Source organism: Vulpes vulpes, chromosome 16 (assembly GCF_048418805.1).
Source record: "Vulpes vulpes isolate BD-2025 chromosome 16, VulVul3, whole genome shotgun sequence".
NCBI classification, from domain to species: Eukaryota; Metazoa; Chordata; class Mammalia; order Carnivora; family Canidae; genus Vulpes; species Vulpes vulpes.
The window spans coordinates 39,098,234-39,116,826 of record NC_132795.1 but is presented as its reverse complement, the minus strand read 5'-3'; the positions used below and the strand labels follow the sequence as shown (position 1 = coordinate 39,116,826).

At 42.4% G+C, this 18,593-nt stretch overlaps 1 protein-coding gene across 12 annotated transcripts in view; it reads right to left on the bottom strand.

Moving 5' to 3' along the window:
* The window catches only part of TBC1D30 (TBC1 domain family member 30), an 84,661-nt gene that overhangs the window by 26,917 nt on the left and 39,151 nt on the right, over window positions 1-18,593 (bottom strand). For 6 of the 12 annotated variants that reach the window (XM_072741669.1, XM_072741667.1, XM_072741670.1 and 3 more), the window contains 4 exons: window positions 8,844-8,905; window positions 8,276-8,341; window positions 6,643-6,768; window positions 3,861-4,046 (listed from right to left, as the gene is read on the bottom strand). In XM_072741669.1, the coding sequence (XP_072597770.1) occupies window positions 3,861-4,046; window positions 6,643-6,768; window positions 8,276-8,341; window positions 8,844-8,905 (440 nt within the window). Of the gene's footprint in view, window positions 1-3,860; window positions 4,047-6,642; window positions 6,769-8,275; window positions 8,342-8,843; window positions 8,906-12,442; window positions 12,731-17,032; window positions 17,146-17,282; window positions 17,451-18,593 lie in introns of those variants that run through there. The other 6 variants (XM_072741675.1, XM_072741674.1, XM_072741672.1 and 3 more) reach the window with 3 other exon arrangements.

The window sequence follows — 18,593 nt, the reverse complement described above, 5'->3', positions numbered from 1 at the left end:
AGTCTATTATTGCACTTTTTATCTAAGGATTTAATACTGAGAGAGATACTTAAACTTCTCTGAAGAAATCATGATCTCCCAAAATTACACGAAACAAGAAAAACAAATTTTCAATTATCACAGTAATTCTTGTGACACAATGAAATTCTCTGTCCAAAGGCATTGCAAAGTCTGACAGGACATCAGAGACAGGCTGGGTGGAATGTTAGGTATGTCACTCCACCCACTAATATATTTCAAAAGCCCCACATTAGATGAAAGAAAGAAAAGAAAAGAAAAGAAAAGAAAAGAAAAGAAAAGAAAAGAAAAGAAAAGAAGAAAGAAAAGAAAGAAAGAAGAAAGAAAGAAAGAAAGAAAGAAAGAAAGAAAGAAAGAAAGAAAGAAAGAAAAATAATGGCAATAGAGCAAAAACAGTCTCTTCAACAAATGGTGCTGGAACAAATGGATATCCACATGGCAAAAAATAAATCTAGACACAAACCTTACACCTTTCACAACAAATTGACTCAAAATCGATGGCAGACCTAAATGCAAAATGTAAAACTATAAATCTCTTAGGAGATAGCATAGCCCAGAGCCCCTGGGTATGGTGATGATGACCTTTCAGGTACAACAGCAAGGACACGATCCATGAAAGAAATCATTGGCAAGCTAGATTTCTTTAAAATTAAAAACTTTGGTTTTGGGAAAGACAATGTCAAGAGAATAAGAGGACAAGCCACAGCCTGGGAGAAAATATTTGCGAAAGACATATCTGATTAAAGACTGTTATCCAAAATATACAAAGAACTCTTAAGACTCAAAATAATGACTAAAAATGGACCAAAAACTTTAAGAGGTGCCTTGCCAAAGATGTATTCAGTGGCAAATAAGCATATGAAAAGATGCTTCACATCATCCATCATCAAAGCAACCCAAATTCAAACGAGGTAACACCGCACACCTATTAGAACCGTCAAAATCTGGAATGCTCACAGCACCAAATGCTGACAAGGATGTGGGGCAATAGGAATTCTTATACATTGCTGGCAGGAATGCAAAACTGGATAGTCACTTTGGAAGACAGATTGGCAGCTTCTTACAAAACTAAATATACTCTTATCATACGATCCGGCAATCACACCCATTGGTATTTACCCAAAGGAGCTGAAAACTCATGTCCACACAAAAACCTGCACACAGATGCTTATAGCATATATTCATATCTGCCAAAACTTGGAAGCAACAGAGATATCCTTCAACAGGTGAATGAATAAACAAACTATGAACATGCAGACAATGGAACATTATTCAGCACTAAAAATAAATGAGCCACCAAGCCATGAAAAGACATGAAGAAAGCTAAATGCATCTTACTAAGTGAAAGAAACCAATCTGAAAAGGCTACCTATTGTATGATTCCAACTATATGACATTCTGGAAAAGGCAAGACTGTAGAGACAGTAAAAATATCAGTGGTTGCCAGGGGTAAGGGCAGGGGAGAGGAATAAGCAGAGCACAGGGGATCATTAGGCCAGTGAACACACTCTGTATGAATATTATAATGATGAATACATGTCATTAAACATTTGTCTAACCCACAGAATGTACAACACTAAGGGTGAATCGTAAACTATGCACTTTAGGTGATTACAACATGTCGATATAGGTTCATGGACTGTAACAAATGTACCTCTGGTGGGGGATGTGTGGGGGCAGGGGGCATATGGAAAATCTCTGTATGTTCCTCTCAATTTTGCTATGAACCTCAAACTGCTCTAAAAAATTATGTATTTTTTAAAAAGTAAATAATGAAGGAGCTTCAAAGTTTTACGTAGTTAAAAAGTTACCAAGACAAAAACAGTAAGTGCTCAAAAGCATGCAAAATGGTTTACCTACTTCTCAAATAAACTATATATTTGCCTAATAATTAAAATTTGCAGAGGACAAAATAGCTGCTGAAAAACACTGACGTCCAATACTTCCCTTTGCCTCTGAAGTGACTCTTCATGAATCCAATCTTCCTCTGCATATTCAATGTCTAACCACAAGATTCTGAAATGATGATGATGTCATTTCATTTCATGGAGATCATTTTCTTAGAGGCAGAAATATAAATATTCAGTTCCTCAGCTTTATCTCATCCATATTTTGTGTGTGCATTTTTAGTTTCTCAAGGAGTTTCTTTTATGATTTGATTGGCATGTATATCCCTTCCCCCAGACCTTTCTACTTCACCTCCTAACCTGAATTGCTTATTCCAACTCTTCAACAGAACGGTTCTCATTTTATAGTCACAGAAATTACATCTGAAAAGAAAAAATCAACTAAAGCTGATAGACTGAGTAAATAAAAGGCTTAATAAAAAATGTTTTAAACTTATATTTTTGATTTATCACTGGCTCTCCACTCCCCCACTTATTTGATGAACAAGTAGTTTCAGAGCTTTTTCCTTAAATACAGGGACAGAAAAAGTGAAAGGGTGAATACAGATTGAGATTAGGCCAGACTGGGTTTATAGTTAATTCCACCATGATGCATATACAACTAGGAGGAACATTTGTTTGTTTTTCCATAGGACATTAGTCAGTGACTGGGAATATCACTAAGGTATTGACCATAATCAAACACAAAGCTGGGGTTGGGGAGGCTCTTGAATACAAAGACTAAGTATCCATCCCATCCATCACAAAGCATTGCAATCAACAGCAGTTTGAGAGTTCAGATAAGAATTAGCAATCCCATATTGCCCCAAGCTAATAAGGGAATAGCCATCCTGTGCATGTGTTCATTTCTCATAAAGATTATTTCTGGTGACTAACAGACTCATATTCCAATTTATAAGCTTAAATTGCTTGTGAACCATCTCAAAATGTTTCTAGAATTTTTTTTTTTACTAATAATAGTTGCAGGCATTGAAGGTTAAAAGATAATAAAATATAATTTGCTTCCATAACCTATCTCCATGCAAATACCTTCCATGGTATATATACTCACTCTCAGCCTAACCTCCTCCATAGCTTGCCCCATAGATGAAATGGTAAAGGAACCCAATAAGAAGATCCAACCAACCAGAATTACACATAACTTGTGTAGTAGGCAATTTCTAACATGACACCCCATGACCTCTGCCTCTTAGTAGTCATATCCTTATACAAGCCCTTCCCCTTGAATAAGAGCTGAACCTAGTGACTGGCTTCTAATGAATAGAATATGGCAAAAATGACGGAATACAACATCTGTAACTTAATCTCTCCTGCCTTGCTCATTCCCTTTTACTCTCTTACTCTGAGGGATGCCAATCACCTTGTTGTGAGATGGAGACATGGCAAAGGACTAAAAAAGGTCTCCAGCCAACAGGCAGCCAGGAACATAGGCCCTCAATCCAGCCGCTTGTGAGGGATTAAATGTTACCAACAACCACATGGACTTGGAAGTGAATGCTGTCCCCAACTGAGCCTTCAGATGAGGCTGCAGACACAGCCAACAGTTTGGATGCCACAACAATAGGACTTTGAGCCAGCTAAGTCACACCCAGATTCCTGACTCAAAGAAACTGTGAGGTAAATCATGTTTGCTACTTTAAGCAGCTAAATCATGACACAGCTGTGAAGAATAATTAATATGATTAGTATTCAGCTTGCTTTAAAAATGTGTTTTACAAGTGGGACAAAAAACATAATCATTCTTCTCACAACTGGCAGCTACATGAGTTGGTCACTTGACCTGGCTGTAACATGGAAGAAATGGTGATTATGGGTCATTACAAAAGTGTAGAAAACACCCTGGAAGGAGGTGGGACATCAGGGACGAGGAATTATAGTTCCAATACTTCACTCTCAGAAGAATTTCAATTGCCCTCTCCAGAGCCTCTTACTCACTTTCAGTGCATCCCCTTCATTGCCTTCCACTACTTCCAGAATTAGAGCAGCCAAGATGTTAAAGCCTTGGCAGTATCCAACATTCTTGTTCCACCGGGCGTAGGCCAACAGGACCCGTTTTAACACAACCCTGTCCTGCTCAGCCTCCTGGCCACAGTAAGAACTGCAGCCCGTGCGGTGAAGATCCTGAAGAAGGCAAACAAAAGTTTTTTAAATGGTTCTTCATATTCTCTCCAAAAAAAAAAAAAAAAACCTTTAGTTATAACTTTGCCTCAGCACTAAATAGAATCAGATTATCAACCTGAATTTTAGTTTTTAAAAATGTTTATGGGGGCAGCCCCAGTGGCGCAGCAGTTTAGCGCTGCCTGCAGCCTGGGGTATGATCCTGGAGACCCGGGATCGAGTCCCGCATCGGGCTTTCTGCATGGAGCCTGCTTCTCCCTCCGCCTGTGTCTCTGCCTCTCTCTTCGCTCTCTCTGAATGAATGAATAAATATATCTTTAAAAAAACAAAAAATAAATAAATAAATAAAAATAAAAATGTTTATGGGCCAAAGCAATTTTTTAAATTTTCTTTTTCTAATGTTTTCTATTTTGCTAAGATACATTTTTCCCCCCAGTTTTATTGAGATCTAGTTAACTAAAGGACATTTTCAAGAGGAATTTCGGACAGGCAAATTTTCTAACTTTATAATTTTGGGCAGCCCCAGTTGCACAGTGGTTTAGCGCCCACCTGCAGCCCAGGGCGTGATCCTGGAGACGTGGGATCAAGTCCCACGTCAGGCTCCAGCATGGAGCCTGCTTCTTCCTCTGCCTGTGTCTGCCTCTCTCTCTCTCTCTCTCTCTCTCTCTGTCTCTCATGAATAAATAAAAATCTTAAAAGAAAAAAAAAGTTTTGTCCTACCTTTATAATTTTCTGCCAAAATTTAAAATGTTTCCAGAATTAATACCAAAGGGACACAGTATTAACAAAAATTACATTATAATTCCATACAAATTGACAGTTTCTTTTAATACTATGTCTCAGATAAAACAAAAGTCATTTCAACACATGACTTCAACACATGATAGATGCTAACATTACTCCTTTCTCTGAAACACAATATAATATTTAGCTATCAAAACTCAAAATAATATGAAGGAGCAAAACTAAAATAGCAAAAAATGCAATCTGTACTACAGAGAGACAGAAAAATCATTCTGTTCAAGACAGAAGAATCTATCCAAACTGTTTTAAAATTTGTATAAAAAATACAGAAACATTTGTTGTGCTTTAATATTTAATTAGGGCAATACATGTAATTTAATAACTAAGCAGAGACTACAATTTTCAGGAGCTAATGTCATTTTACTGACACAGCATTCACTTCAATGAGGAAAATGAAGGATCCTCTTAATAACATGATTGTTATAAAATGTATATTACCTTAACTCACAATTTAAACAGAAAATATTTCAAACATGGACTACTTCATCACTGAGAAACACTCCTGAAATTCCAAATAAACAGGTGAAATATGGATAGTGCACAAGCTTTTAAAACATACAAAATAAAATTTCCTAATTGTTTTTAACATGTGTCTGAAACAGACCAAGTCAGATCACAAAGTAACTCCTTTCCATTAGTACTCCTCACAAAAAAAAAGTATCCTCAAATCTGTCAAAACCTTAGCCAAACTCTGGTGGCCAAAATTTATAGGAGACAATGTTCCTTTTAAAACCCCAGCTTAGCCTTACGTTGTAATAAACTCATATAAAATCAAAAGCCAATCTTAAAAAAAAAAAAAAAAAAGTGGGCACCTGAGTGGCTCACCCAGTTAAGTGACTGACTCTTGGTGTCATCTCCAGTCGTGACCTCAGAGCCATGAGATGGAGTGGAGCCCTGAATCGAGCTAAGCACAGAGCCCACTTGGGACTCTCTCTCCCTCTCCCTCTTCCCTTCCTCCCTGCTCTCTCTTCTTCTCCCTCAAATAAATAATCTTTAAAAAAATCAAATCAAATAATTAAAACCCATGTGCTGGAAATTTATGTAAGAGAACAATAGTGGGACTGAATTGAATCAGCAACCTTGGCTGTTGGCAACAGGCCCTAATCAATTGTAATAATCCCAGTAGGCAAACCACAGCTGCCTCCACATCTGGCTTGAACCCTTGACCATCTGGTTTTAAGTAGACTCATCAGTCAATCTATCTTCATAAATTGGCAGTTAAGAAATTATCAGAGACCCCAACAAGAACCTAATTATTCTAACATGATATATACTTAACTTTAAATTTCCCACTCTGTAACTTTTATGTAAAAATCTAGCTAAGAGGGCAGCCCCGGTGGCGCAGCGGTTTAGCGCCACCTGCAGCCCAGGGCGTGATCCGGGAGACCCGGGATAAAGTCCCACGTCGTGCTCCCTGCATGGAGCCTGCTTCTCACTCTAACTGTGTCTCTGCCTCTCTCTCTCTAGCTGTGTCTCTATGAATAAATAAATAAAATCTTTAAAAAAAAATCTAGCTAAGAGCACTGACCCATGCTAAAGGAAAAGAAATTTCAATCGCCTATCAAGTGAACAGGAGAAGATGAATAGAAACATTTTCTTCTTACTGCCAACATATAAATTAATGAAAACAAGACATAGTCAAAGTTCCCATTAAGAGGCTGTTAACTAACAGAATAAGAAAGCAGGAAATATATGGACATTCAGACCATAAGGTTTGATCCTCTGTCCAGGGAACATCTGGATCCTAGAAACCTCCTTCTAAGTCAGGACAACAGGCCAAACTCAGGGGCCTTACCTTGACTATTTGAATTCCCATTGAGTCATCATCAGGATTACTCCTTTCATTGAAAGTGAAGCGCATGGTTTTGTCCCAGTCAATAGCTATACTGTGCAAATAATGATCTGCCAAGGTCAACCAAACCTGAAATATTAATAAAAAAGAATACCAAAGTAAAATATATAGTTTCACTTTTATTAAAAAATAATTATTGCATCTGATGAAAAATGAGAGCTGATCCTAGACCAAATATAGCCCACTATTCATTTCAACTTTCATTGACATGTTTGCTAATTGCACCACTTAAGGCCTTTCATTTATTCTTTCCATTAACATTTGTTGAGCTTCTACTATGCACCAAGCAATGATCCAGCCATTAGAAATCCTGTTAAGAAACAAAAAAAATCTTCAACTCTTATTTGAGTTCACTGATTAGCTATATCATCTTCTGAGCTTGCTATAGTTGGCTTTGAATTCTCTCGGTACTTGTACAAGAGCTACCTGGTCATTCATGGAGAATGGGTCTTCTTTCACCACGGAGTAGCCTGTGCCTTTAAATCATCCCTCAATCTCTCTCTCACAACACACAGGTGGGGCCCCATAATGAATCACTTTTTTTAAGAGAGTCACTGGGTATTTTTATTCTGTTGATCACTTTATCCTGAAAAGCGGTTTCTGTAAGATTTCTCATGTATATTTTGAAGAACCGCCAATGTTCAAACGCAAGGGGCATTAAGACTAGGTTCATAAGTGAATATACCAAGGAAGCACGTCGAGTTTTAGCATCTGAACATACTTTAGCAGGATTAACACTGATCAATATCTCCAGCCAGAATTTTGTCCCAAGCATCAGAATCATATACCTTATATTCATAACAGGAATCCATGTCAACTCAGCCTTCAGAATAAACTGAGAATCTGATCCCTTTTCTCCACCTCCATCACTGCAACCCTGATCCACATCTTGCCTGAATTATCTCAAGTCTCCCACTGATCTCCCTGCTTCTGCCCTTGTCCCTCCTATTATTAAGCTGGAGAGGTCCATTTAAAATATAAGTGTTATCATGTTACTCCCCAGCTCAAAACTTCCCAATGCTTCTCTCTTCCCATCTCAGACTGGGTAAAGGTCCTACTATGGCCCATAAGGTCTCCATGATCTGTCATCCCCCTCTCTCCATGCATACCCCTGAGATGCCCTTACCTGAGGGTGTTTCCTCTGTTTGAGGTGCTCTTCCCCCAGGTAGCTACCTCCTCCGGGCTCACTTCCACATCTAGGCCCTATTCAAATGTCACCTTGCTATTTAAAATTCCACCTCCTTACCTCCATTCCTCCACTCTGCTCTCATTTCTTTCTCTGCTTTATTTTTATGCATGGCACTTATCATCATCTCACATACTTTATATTGAATTCATTGTAAGCTCCATGAGGACAAAAACTTTGGTTTTATCCTCCCATTCCTGTATCCTCAGTACCTGAAACAGTACCTTGGCACAGAATACATAATCAATAAATGCTTATTAAATGAATAAATAATGAAAAGAGACAGCTTTTGAATTACTAAATCTAGAATATCCTTTTGGACATTTCAGACATTTTAAAGAGGAACAGAATGCTGATCTTTTGTATTTTAGCCCTAGGAATCCTTCTCACCTTTCTCCTCCATTCCTTTGGTATTCCTGTTGATAGCCTGGCAACTGCCTTGAGAGCATCATACCACTAGGAACACAGAAGAAACATTGGCAAAGTTAGAATATTGACCTGGATAAGCACTTTCAAACCTTTTTCCCATTTCGACCTCCAGAGAGTATGATAAAACTTGTACAGCACACGGAGGTAAACAGAGCTTCTTTCAGCCAGGCTCCAAGTCCTATGCACTCCCCACCTTAGGTACTCTTAACACACCTATGACCCATGTGCACACACAGGGTTGGGAAGCTAGTTCAGAAACAAAAACATGTATTATGGATTCAAAATCATAGATATTCGGTTCTTATAATTTTTTCACAACATGCACCATTAATTGAAAGTACAAAATTTTTCATTGCAGATATAAACCCAGGCCACTTGCAGGCTCATTATTTATCTGTAATTTTAAAAACTGACTCACCTAATATGTATCAAAGTACATGTTAATTTTCCCACTTTGAGGACGTATCTCAGTGTATCTTGTATATATACCCCCAAATAAGAGTATTTTCAAAACCAAAAATAAAGTTACCTGCTGAAAACCATTTTGACCTAAAGATGGCTCAAGAGTGAACTTCAACTTTGTGTCAACTCCTAGAAGAAAAATACATAACTGTTATTTTGGAAAAAAATAAGTTAGATCAAAAATAAAAATTAAAATTAACCTGATTCTACTGAGTCATAAAATTTTTAAAACATATATTTTTATTAAATTTTAGTCCATTTTGTTAAGTAGATTCTTTAAATAGAAAAATAGCCTATGGCCATTAGGATGGTGGCTTCCACAGTTGTCTGAAATAGTGTAAAAAAAAAAAAAATGACACCACAGGTTTGGAGTCACTCAGATCCCCACTCCACTTTGGTTCCTAGTGTCAAATTATTTAATTTGTCTCAGTCTCAATTTTTTTTTTTGAGAGAAAGAGAACACATTCATGCATGGGTACATGGGAGGTGGGGGCAGAGAGGGAGAGAGAAAGAATCTTTTAAGATTTTATTTATTCATGAGAAAAAGAAAGAGAAAGAGAAAGAGAGAGAGAGAGAGAGACGTAGAGACCCATGCAGAGGAAAAAGCAGGCTCATGCAGGAATCCTGACGTGGGATTCGATCCCAGGTCTCCAGGATCATGCCCTGGGCCAAAGGCGACACTAAACCACTGAGCCACCCAGGCTGCCCCATGAGAAAGAATCTTAAGCAGGCTCCACACCTAGAGCAGTGTCCAGGCAGGGCCAGATCTCAGGACTGTGAGATCAAGACCTGAGCCGAAACCAAGAGTTGGTCTCTTAATTGACTGAGCCACCCAGGTGCCCCTCAATTCATCTTTAAAGTGTGGGTAATAATATCTTTCTCAGTGGATTGTTATTTATGAAACTTAGGAAGAGACATCTCTCCTTACAGAATTTGTTTTCTAAGACATGTGCATGGACTAAGTCTACGAAAGAAACTTCTGTGAAATGTTAAAAGTTATCAAAACAACATCACCACCTTCTCACTTGTGGAATAATCCACCTCAACAATCTTATTTGGAGATTTTTATGTATCTTAAAATTCTGTCATGATACACTTGCTCATTGATGATAAAACGTTTGGTATTTTTAATCATAGACTACAAGCTAAAAATATAACTGATCTCTAATTCCAAGTTATCTACGACTTTAAATAAACTTCTTTGATTCCAATCCCAAATGTATGGGAGAAGAAAATAAATAGAATATATCAAGACAATGTGTTTATAATATACAAAGACTATATGCTATATTCATATTGAGCTTTTATTCAGAATTCCATGTTAGAAGTATGTGCTGTTGTTCTTGAAGTGAAATTAATGACAGTTTTTATTCCCATGTAAGTTTTATTTAGAATAATATAATCAAATCTGAAAAACATGTTTTTTTTCTACAATTTCAAAATCAATTAAATCATATTTCAAGTCACTTGTTTTTCTTTCCCCCAATTCACTTTTTAAAAAAAACTTTACTTAAAAGTTCAAAGATCAAGATATACCAAACATTATTAATAGCATTCAGTTTTACAATTTATGATTGTCATTCATGACAATATTTTTGCTTCTAAGATGTTGATTGCAGATTAGGCATACTGAAAGCCTCCCCACAACCTACTTAGGAGTTGGGATGGAGATAGAAACGATCTTCAGAATTTAAAATTACAATAATAAAGTAGATTTGTTCTTATATATATATATATATAGAGAGAGAGAGAGAGAGAGAGTGTGTGTGTGTGTGTGTGTGTGTGTGTGTGTGTGTGTCAAGCTGGAAAGATGTATATGATTTGCCCAAGCCCATGACAGTACGCAGAATCCCTTCTTGGGAGTCCCGGGAGAGTACTGTGAACACAAGATTTCTAAAGTCAAGCTGTGGTACAGAATCCCAGGCATCCAATCAATGCCCTGATAGGTCTTTTCAAAGCTTCAGTCCACTAGCTTATTCTGCCCAAATAAAGATCTCCTTCTCCAAGGGTATATCAAGTACCCCCGCAAATTCTCATCTGTGTGAGATGGTTTCAATGAAGTCCTGCTTCACTGCACAGCAATGACACAAGGGCCACAAGAGTGCCTCCAGCTGGAGCCAAGGATTCAGGGCACCAGGAGAAACAGGCCTCGCTCTACGGTTGCTGTCCAGATGCCCGGTGCTGAACGGAGGAGCAGATAGTCATGACTTCTGCTCTGTTGGAACAATGGCAAGAGAACAAGTCCCGCGCTGACTTATTTCAACCGAAATAAGCTAAAAAGCTTATTAAAGCTTTTTTATTAAAGCTTAAGCTAAAAGCTCCGAACTCCCTGTGTGTATGATCAAATACGCTCCCTCTGCTTTTTTTTTTTTTTTTTTAAGAACACCTGCTGGGCATCAGGTGCTGAAAACCGACTGGGGTTAGTCTAAACCACAACTATTTTCTCATGATCTAAAGTGAGTCACAGGATTTAACCGGAATTGATCATTCACCACCTGCATGCGCTAGCTGAAATCAGGTCATTTTCTCCCCTTTTCTTCTAAATTGAGTAAGGGAGGGGGAGAAGGTTTATGTTTCATCTGATAGCCAAGGGCTGTTCCGGATTCAGAAACACAAAACACTTTTAACGTGGGAAGGAGTTTCCTTTTTTCTTTTTCTTTTTTAAAGGGTAAAGGAAACGGTGAATAAATACTACAGTCTCTGCAATCAGACACTTCCTTGCGGGGGGGGGGGGGGGACAAAGAAACCACCAGGTCCGTAAAGGCAGTCACGCGTCCCACCCTTTGGGGTTGCGCGCCTCGTCAGGTTCTCCCCGGCAGCTTGGGGATGAGCAGGTCCCCGACGGCGCAGGGAGGCAGGGGTCGGGGGGGGGCAAGCCTGGAACCCCCTGCGGGTGTCACCCTGGGGACCGGCGAGCGCTAGCACCGGGGAGAAAACAGCCGGCTCCCTCTGCGGCCACGCCGTTGCCAGAAAGCTCCGTGCCCATCAGACCCCAGGGAGGGGCGCCGGGCGGTGCAGCAGGCGCGGAGCTGCGCGGCCTAGAGGAGCAGGGACGCGGAAACCCCGCCGAGCAGCATAAAGGGCCCGGCCTAGCACGCACCGCGCGCCCGAGCTCCGGCTACCGGGAAGGGGGTCTCCACTTGCAGGAGGGTTTCCTACCCACCCCCACGCGGGCCCGCGGACCAGACGCCCCGGGCGCTCCCGCCGCGCACACCCTCAGGGAAATGCACCCGGTGTTCCCTTCGCGGCCGCTGCCTTCCCCTCCAGCCCCGAGCATCCAACCGGCGCCTCCCCCCTCCTCCCACGCGGCTTCCTGCCAGCCTGGAGCACAGCGGGCTGCGCGGCCTCGGGTGGCCCGGGAGCCGCCGCCGCCCCCCCCCCGCCCCCAGCCGGGCGGGCAGGGCCGAGCGCAGCCCCAGCCGGGGCCGGGGCCGGGACCCGGAGCAGCGGGGCCTCCCGGCCTTGGGAGGTCGCTGCCCGCGCGCAGGCCTCGGTCCGCGCTCTTCCCTCCCAGGCCGACCCCGCCTGCCGGCGCGGAGCCCCGGTAGCCCGCACCCGGGAGCGGATGGAGAGGTGGGGGGCGGAGGGGGGTGGAGGGGTAGGGGGGCCCGGCGCCGGGGCGCCCCGCCACGCTGCAGCGCCGCGTCGGCAGCCCCGGGTCCTCACCCGGCTCCAGGGTGCAGAGCAGCCGGGGCGCGGTCCGGGAAATGCAGCTGCGCTTCTTGAGCACATTGCTGAGGATGGTGCCCACGCCGCCGCCGCCCTGCCGCTTCAGGCATCTCCCTCCGCGCCTCAGGGAGCCGCTCAGCTTGTCCTGCCGCATCCGGGAGCGCCCCGGGCTCGGGCGCGGCCGCGGGCCGCCTGGGGTCCCGCCGGCCTCGGCGAGTCGGCTCCGGCGAGGGGCGCGCGGGGCGCGGGGGGCGCGGGGAGCCGCGGGAGGAGCGGAGCGCGGGGCGGCGGGCGGGCATCTGCAGTGCGGAGCCCGCGCGGCTGGGGCGGGGAAGGGGGCGGGGGACGGAGGCGGCGCGCCCGCCCCCAGGCCCCGCATCACTGCGCGCGGGCGGGGCGGCCTGGCGCGGCGGGGCCCGAGCGCAGCCGGCGGAGCACCTGCGCCCCGGGCCGCCAGCAGCGGCGGCGGCAGCAGCAGCGGGGGGAGGTCCCTGTGCCCTCCCAGACCTGGGCCGGGCTGCGGGGGCGCAGCATCCCGGAGGGGCAGGTGCCCACCTCGCCACAGCGCCGGAGAGGACAGGTGCGGCCCGAGGCGGGGAGGCCGGCGCTCGGGGAAGCGCGAGCTTCAGCCCCTCCGTGCCCGGCCCTTTCCTGGCGGCCCAGAGAGGCATGGAAGGCGTGGAAAACAAAAATACTGGTTGTTTCCCTTGGAAGGATAGGCTTCAACAAAAGAATCTATGCAGGTGTTCACATATAAAAGTGTTCTTTTTTTTTTAAGGGCTTCCTAAAAAATAGAAAAATAAAAATTAAAAAAAGGGAGGGGGGGCTTGCTAGTCTCTCCAGCCGGAGACGTCGGTAGTGTAGAACTATTCACTATCATTAACTGTTCAAAACCGAACAACAAACAAAAAGTCATTCTTAAGCTAGGATATTAACTAATGGAATATGAATCATTAAAAAATGGACGAGGAAATAAGGAAGGAAGGGATATGGAAGGGAATACAGAGACAAGTGTATTTGCTATATTTGGAAAAGGAACACTACATGGGTAAGTGTTTACTGATACAAAAAGTATTTACATGAGAAGGAACCGTGTGGAAGAAAGAGACATGGAAAACTGAGGTTTTCTGTATGTTCCTTGTATACGGTTTGGACTCTGGAATAACATATTTTTAAAAAAATGAAAATGAGTGGAAATAAATGAACCTAACTGAAAAGCCTATTGATGGCACAAGAATACAGAAAAAAAAAATCTTGTAAGTTGCTTTAGAATACAGTATTATGACGACTGTACATCCATGGTGGTATATATTCCAAGGGCAAATAAAACTGCAAAGACACCTTAACTGTCAACAAGTAGCATTACTGTAATCTGTGATATTGATGCTGTTTTTTAATTCCTATGTACACTACAGAATAAAGGAAATAATTATGTTAATGTCAAAAGGAACCAAAATCTTTTCAGGGTGACAAAATATTTTTTAAGATTTTATTTATTTATTCATGAGAGACACAGAGAGAGAGAGGCAGAGACACAGGCAGAGGGAGAAGCAGGCTCCATGCTGGGAGCCTGATGTGGGACTTGATCCCAGGACTCCAGGATCATGCCCTGGGCGGAAGGCAGGTGCTAAACTACTGAGCCACCCAGGGATCCCCAGAGTGACAAAATATAAGTATACAAAGAAATTAAGGTTTTTTTAAAATCCTACAATATTATATTTAAATTGGAAATATCAGTATAAACTCATCTCTTTTTTATTTCAAAAATACATACACAGTTGATCCTTGAACAAGGAACAATGAGAGAGTTAGAGGTGCAAATCTTCTCCCTTCCCCTCCCATAGTAGAAAATCTGCAAATAAATTTTGACCTTCCAAAAACCTTACTAACAGCCTGCTATTCACCAGAACCCTTACCAATAACATAAACAGTCAATTACTGCATATTTGGATGGGGCACCTGGCTGGCTCAGTTGGTAGAGCATATGACTCTTGATCTCAGGGTTGTGAGTTCAAGCCCCATATTGTGTGTGGATATTACTTAAAAATTTTTTTTTAAATCTTAAAAACCACATTATTTGGCATGGTCTGTGTATTACATATGTATTCTTAGAATAAAGTAAGTTAGAGAAAAAAATCTTAAGCAAATCATACAGAAGAGAAAATGCATTTACAGTACTTCTCCAAAAAAATCCACTTATAAAAGAACCCATGCAGTCCATGTAGTTCAAGCCCATGTTGTTCAAGGGTCAACTGTATATCCACTAAGTAGGTTTAGAACTAAGGACAACTCAGCAGCAGTGAATACCCGCAGTGCCCAGGTTGTGGTCTCTAAAAAAGCATCCCCCACTAAAAAGAACCAGGGCTCCTTTGAAGTGTGACTGATTCTAGGTCTGAGCCAGCAAAAAGTACAAGATGAGCCTGAACCATTTTGATGAGCTAAGGAAGTGCTCCAAGACTAATGGGGTCATGTCAAAAGGACCTAAGAGCCACATGAATAGGCCACTATTGGTCAAAGATGGAAATTTTTGAGCATCAAAAACAATGGCTGCTATTGATCGAAAGGTATTGAGTATTTTTAAAAAGCATTCCTAATGATACTCTGAAAGAGCTGGAAAAGAAGTCATTCTTACGACTCTGGCATACTTATTGGGAATCAGTACATCTGGGCTTTGTGAAGTAGCCCCAGAATTTGAGGACGATGTCAGAAATGATACGACTCTATGCATGAAATATACATTTTATGTATAAGAATCAGTTAAAATGAGATTGTTAATCTGTGAAAGTAAACCCGACTCAGACGCAACATATAAGCTACTCAGGTATGCCAGCCCCACCAGAGGGAAAGTGCTTTGAAAAGGCAATACCCGGCCTCATCACTTGAGAAGATGAAGTCATTGTTTCACTCGGTCATGATTAACTGTTTGGTTTAGATTTCCCAACATTTTATACCCAGCTCGGGTACAAAAATGTATCCTTCATCAGCCTGATGATTTCATAGTTTCAGTACTTGTTCATTTCTTTAGCTTTCTCTTAATTTTAACAAGATGTCCATTGACTATTCCAGCCTGTTATTGCTGAGAACAATATGAGAGCATATGACACAAAGAGAACTGATGTTTGACTCTGGCCAATTTTTTAGAGAGCACCACAGGCCCCTGGGGGTGAAGATGGTGATTAACGGCCAGTATCAAAGGAAGAGACCTGGAAGGAGACGGAAAATCCAAGAAAACAAGCTGGTATCTGCATGCACAATCTCGTCTTCCAGAGCTCTCATCTGCTCAAACCTTAGAGGGTTTTGTGTTCTCTTTCAACAAGAGAAGCTATTCACACTCCATTTCCAGCACTGGGCCAGCAGGAAAGACTGCCTCAGCAGCCAAGAGGAGGAGCAATAAACTCTGCTAAGATACTGCCTCTGAAGTAGAAAGGACATGGAGCTCCCACAGCTGGTGGACATGTGCCACTCAGACCATCATCCCCCCTCCCTTTGGCTCAGACTCCATGCTCACCAAGCAAACAGTGAGTGTCATCTGACTTCCCCACAGATTTTGCTGCAAAGGAGAAAATGTACTGACCTGTTAGCACTGCAGTCAATACTCCTGAATTCACTCAACTCTCAGTGAGCTGAAAAAAAATCAAACTTCTGGACTGCCAAAACTGAATCTAGACCCTAGATTGCCAAGCCACCTAGATCTGTCATGGCTGACCAAAAGCCCTCTCCTTGAAGCTCTTCTTCGGTTGCAATACTTTTTTTTTTTGCTATCAGTCACAGGGGCTTGTTGATAAAAATTCCATTTCATCTCAGATTTATTAGAAGGAAAAACTGACTCTTAAAAAAAAAAAAGTTTCTGGGCACCTGAGTGGCTCAGTCAGTTAAGTGTCTGACTCTTGATCTCCAGCCTAGGTCTTTTTTTTTTTAATTTTTTTTTTTAATTTTTTATTTATTTATTTATGATAGTCACAGAGAGAGAGAGAGAGAGAGAGGCAGAGACATAGGCAGAGGGAGAAGCAGGCTCCATGCACCGGGAGCCCGATGTGGGATTCAATCCTGGGTCTCCAGGATCGCGCCCTGGGCCAAAGGCAGGCGCCAAACCGCTGCGCCACCCAGGGATCCCCTCCAGCCTAGGTCTTGATCTCTACAGAAAAGAAGAAAAGAAAAGAAAAGAAAAGAAAAGAAAAGAAAAGAAAAGAAAAGAAAAGAAAGGAGAAGAGAAGAGAAGAGAAGAGAAGAGAAGAGAAGAGAAGAGAAGAGAAAGAAGAGAAAAGAGAAAAGAAAAGTTTCCTTAAAAACTTCCCATTCTAAAGTACATGGAAATTGAAAACAGAAAAAAAAAAAAAAGAGGGGGGGGGGCTTGAAAGTTTCTACTATTATACCAATAAATAGCAAGGGAATTAAATAACATAATTCTGTTTACATTGGCGAGGAAAGCCAAGATTGCCAACTTTTATAGCAAACAGATAATTAAACAAGCACTAAAATACAATGGTCCAAACGCAGTCATGGCACAAGCCTAGTATTACACTTATTATGACTCATAGTTTCTTATTCATGTCTGGAATATTGTTTTCTAGAAGCAAGAGATGTCACCTGAAGTCAACTTGCAGTGGAAACAATGCCAGCATAGACTTTGCTTGAAGCTCTCAGGTGGTAATATTTCCAGCCAAGGCCAACTGCATATGCCTCTTTTCTAGTCGAGTGATCTTTATGAAACATATAAAATCAGTGAATTCACATTTGGGCACATCGTATCTTGGCACAGTCTGGAGAAATTACAATTTAAGCTGAATTTGGGGAAAGGAAGGCTCAGCGAAAACCTCACACTGGCTGAGAATCTTACTTGGATTGCCAAAGGAACAGCCTGCATGCCTCACACGGTCGGATCCCAGTGGGACATCCCCAGAGATGGAAGTTCCCAGGCTGACCCAAGAAGTAGGAGTCGTTTGGCTACCTCTGCCACCTCAGGCCTTTGAGCTGGGAGTGAGGCTTCCTTGAGAGCAAACTATTCCTTTAATGGGAGAAGGAGGAAAAGGTCAGAAGGAACAAAAAGCCCCACTTCAGGAATAAAAGCTCTGTCCCAAGGGGCTTCCAGACAGAAATCAGGTCTGTGACTTCTGTGGTTTCCTAACACTGCTATTTTTGTTTAACAGTAAAATCTTAAAATAAAAAGGGGCTACGTGCTTATCTTCAGGGACTGAACAGAACAAGGAGTGACAATTACCAAGAGAAAAAGCCCTGGGAGCCTGCTTTGAGGAGAGAGAAGAACCACAGGGAGCTGGCTTGCTCAGGGGGGAAATGGCCCTGGAACTCATCCTGACAGCTGGCAGGTGTTCAGGAGCATACAAGTTTCTGAGGGTCAGTAGAGATCTTACCAGAGAGCAGGTCTAGTGTGTCTCCCACTGGGCAGACCTGGGGGTGGGGGTACATCTTTGCAACCCCACTAATGAGAAAGGTAAGGGTCTGGTGGCCTCAAGCCACTCTTCCTCTCCCCACAACTTTTGGAGGTCTGTGAGCAAATCCTGAATAGTAAAAATAACATCTCCCCTAAAGGGACAGTAACTGTGGCCAGAGCTGTAGGAAGCTGATACTCTGCTCAGACCTACCTAAAAGTACGGCCTTAATAAGTAGTTCCTGCTGCCCATTATCCAGGACGAGAAGCCCACACACTATGAGCTCATGGTGATGGGCTTAATAATCATTTTCCCCTCGTGAAAGAGGCACAGAGGTAGGGCAGTAGGAAGATACTGAGGGGGAAGAAAAACCTGACAATTATCTGACACATCACCTTACGTACTGGGAACATTTTTTCTTTTGTATGATTTTCTCCCTCCAGTCATAAAAACCGATTTCCCTATTTAAATACAGGCATCCTGGGGCGCCTGGGGGGCTCAGTCAGTTAGGCATCTGCCTTCAGCTCAGGTCATGATCCCAGGGTCCTGGGATTGAGCCCCACGTCAGGCTCCCTGCTCAATGGAGAGTCTGCTTCTCCCTCTGCCTCTGTCCCTCCCCCTGCTCATGCTTTCTCTGTCTCTCTCTCTCTCTCTCTCTCAAACAAATATGAATAAATAAATACAGGCATCCTTGAAGACCATCGGGGTAGCTTTTGTATTTTGTTTAATTTAGACAAAGTATTCCACCAAACACAAAACAG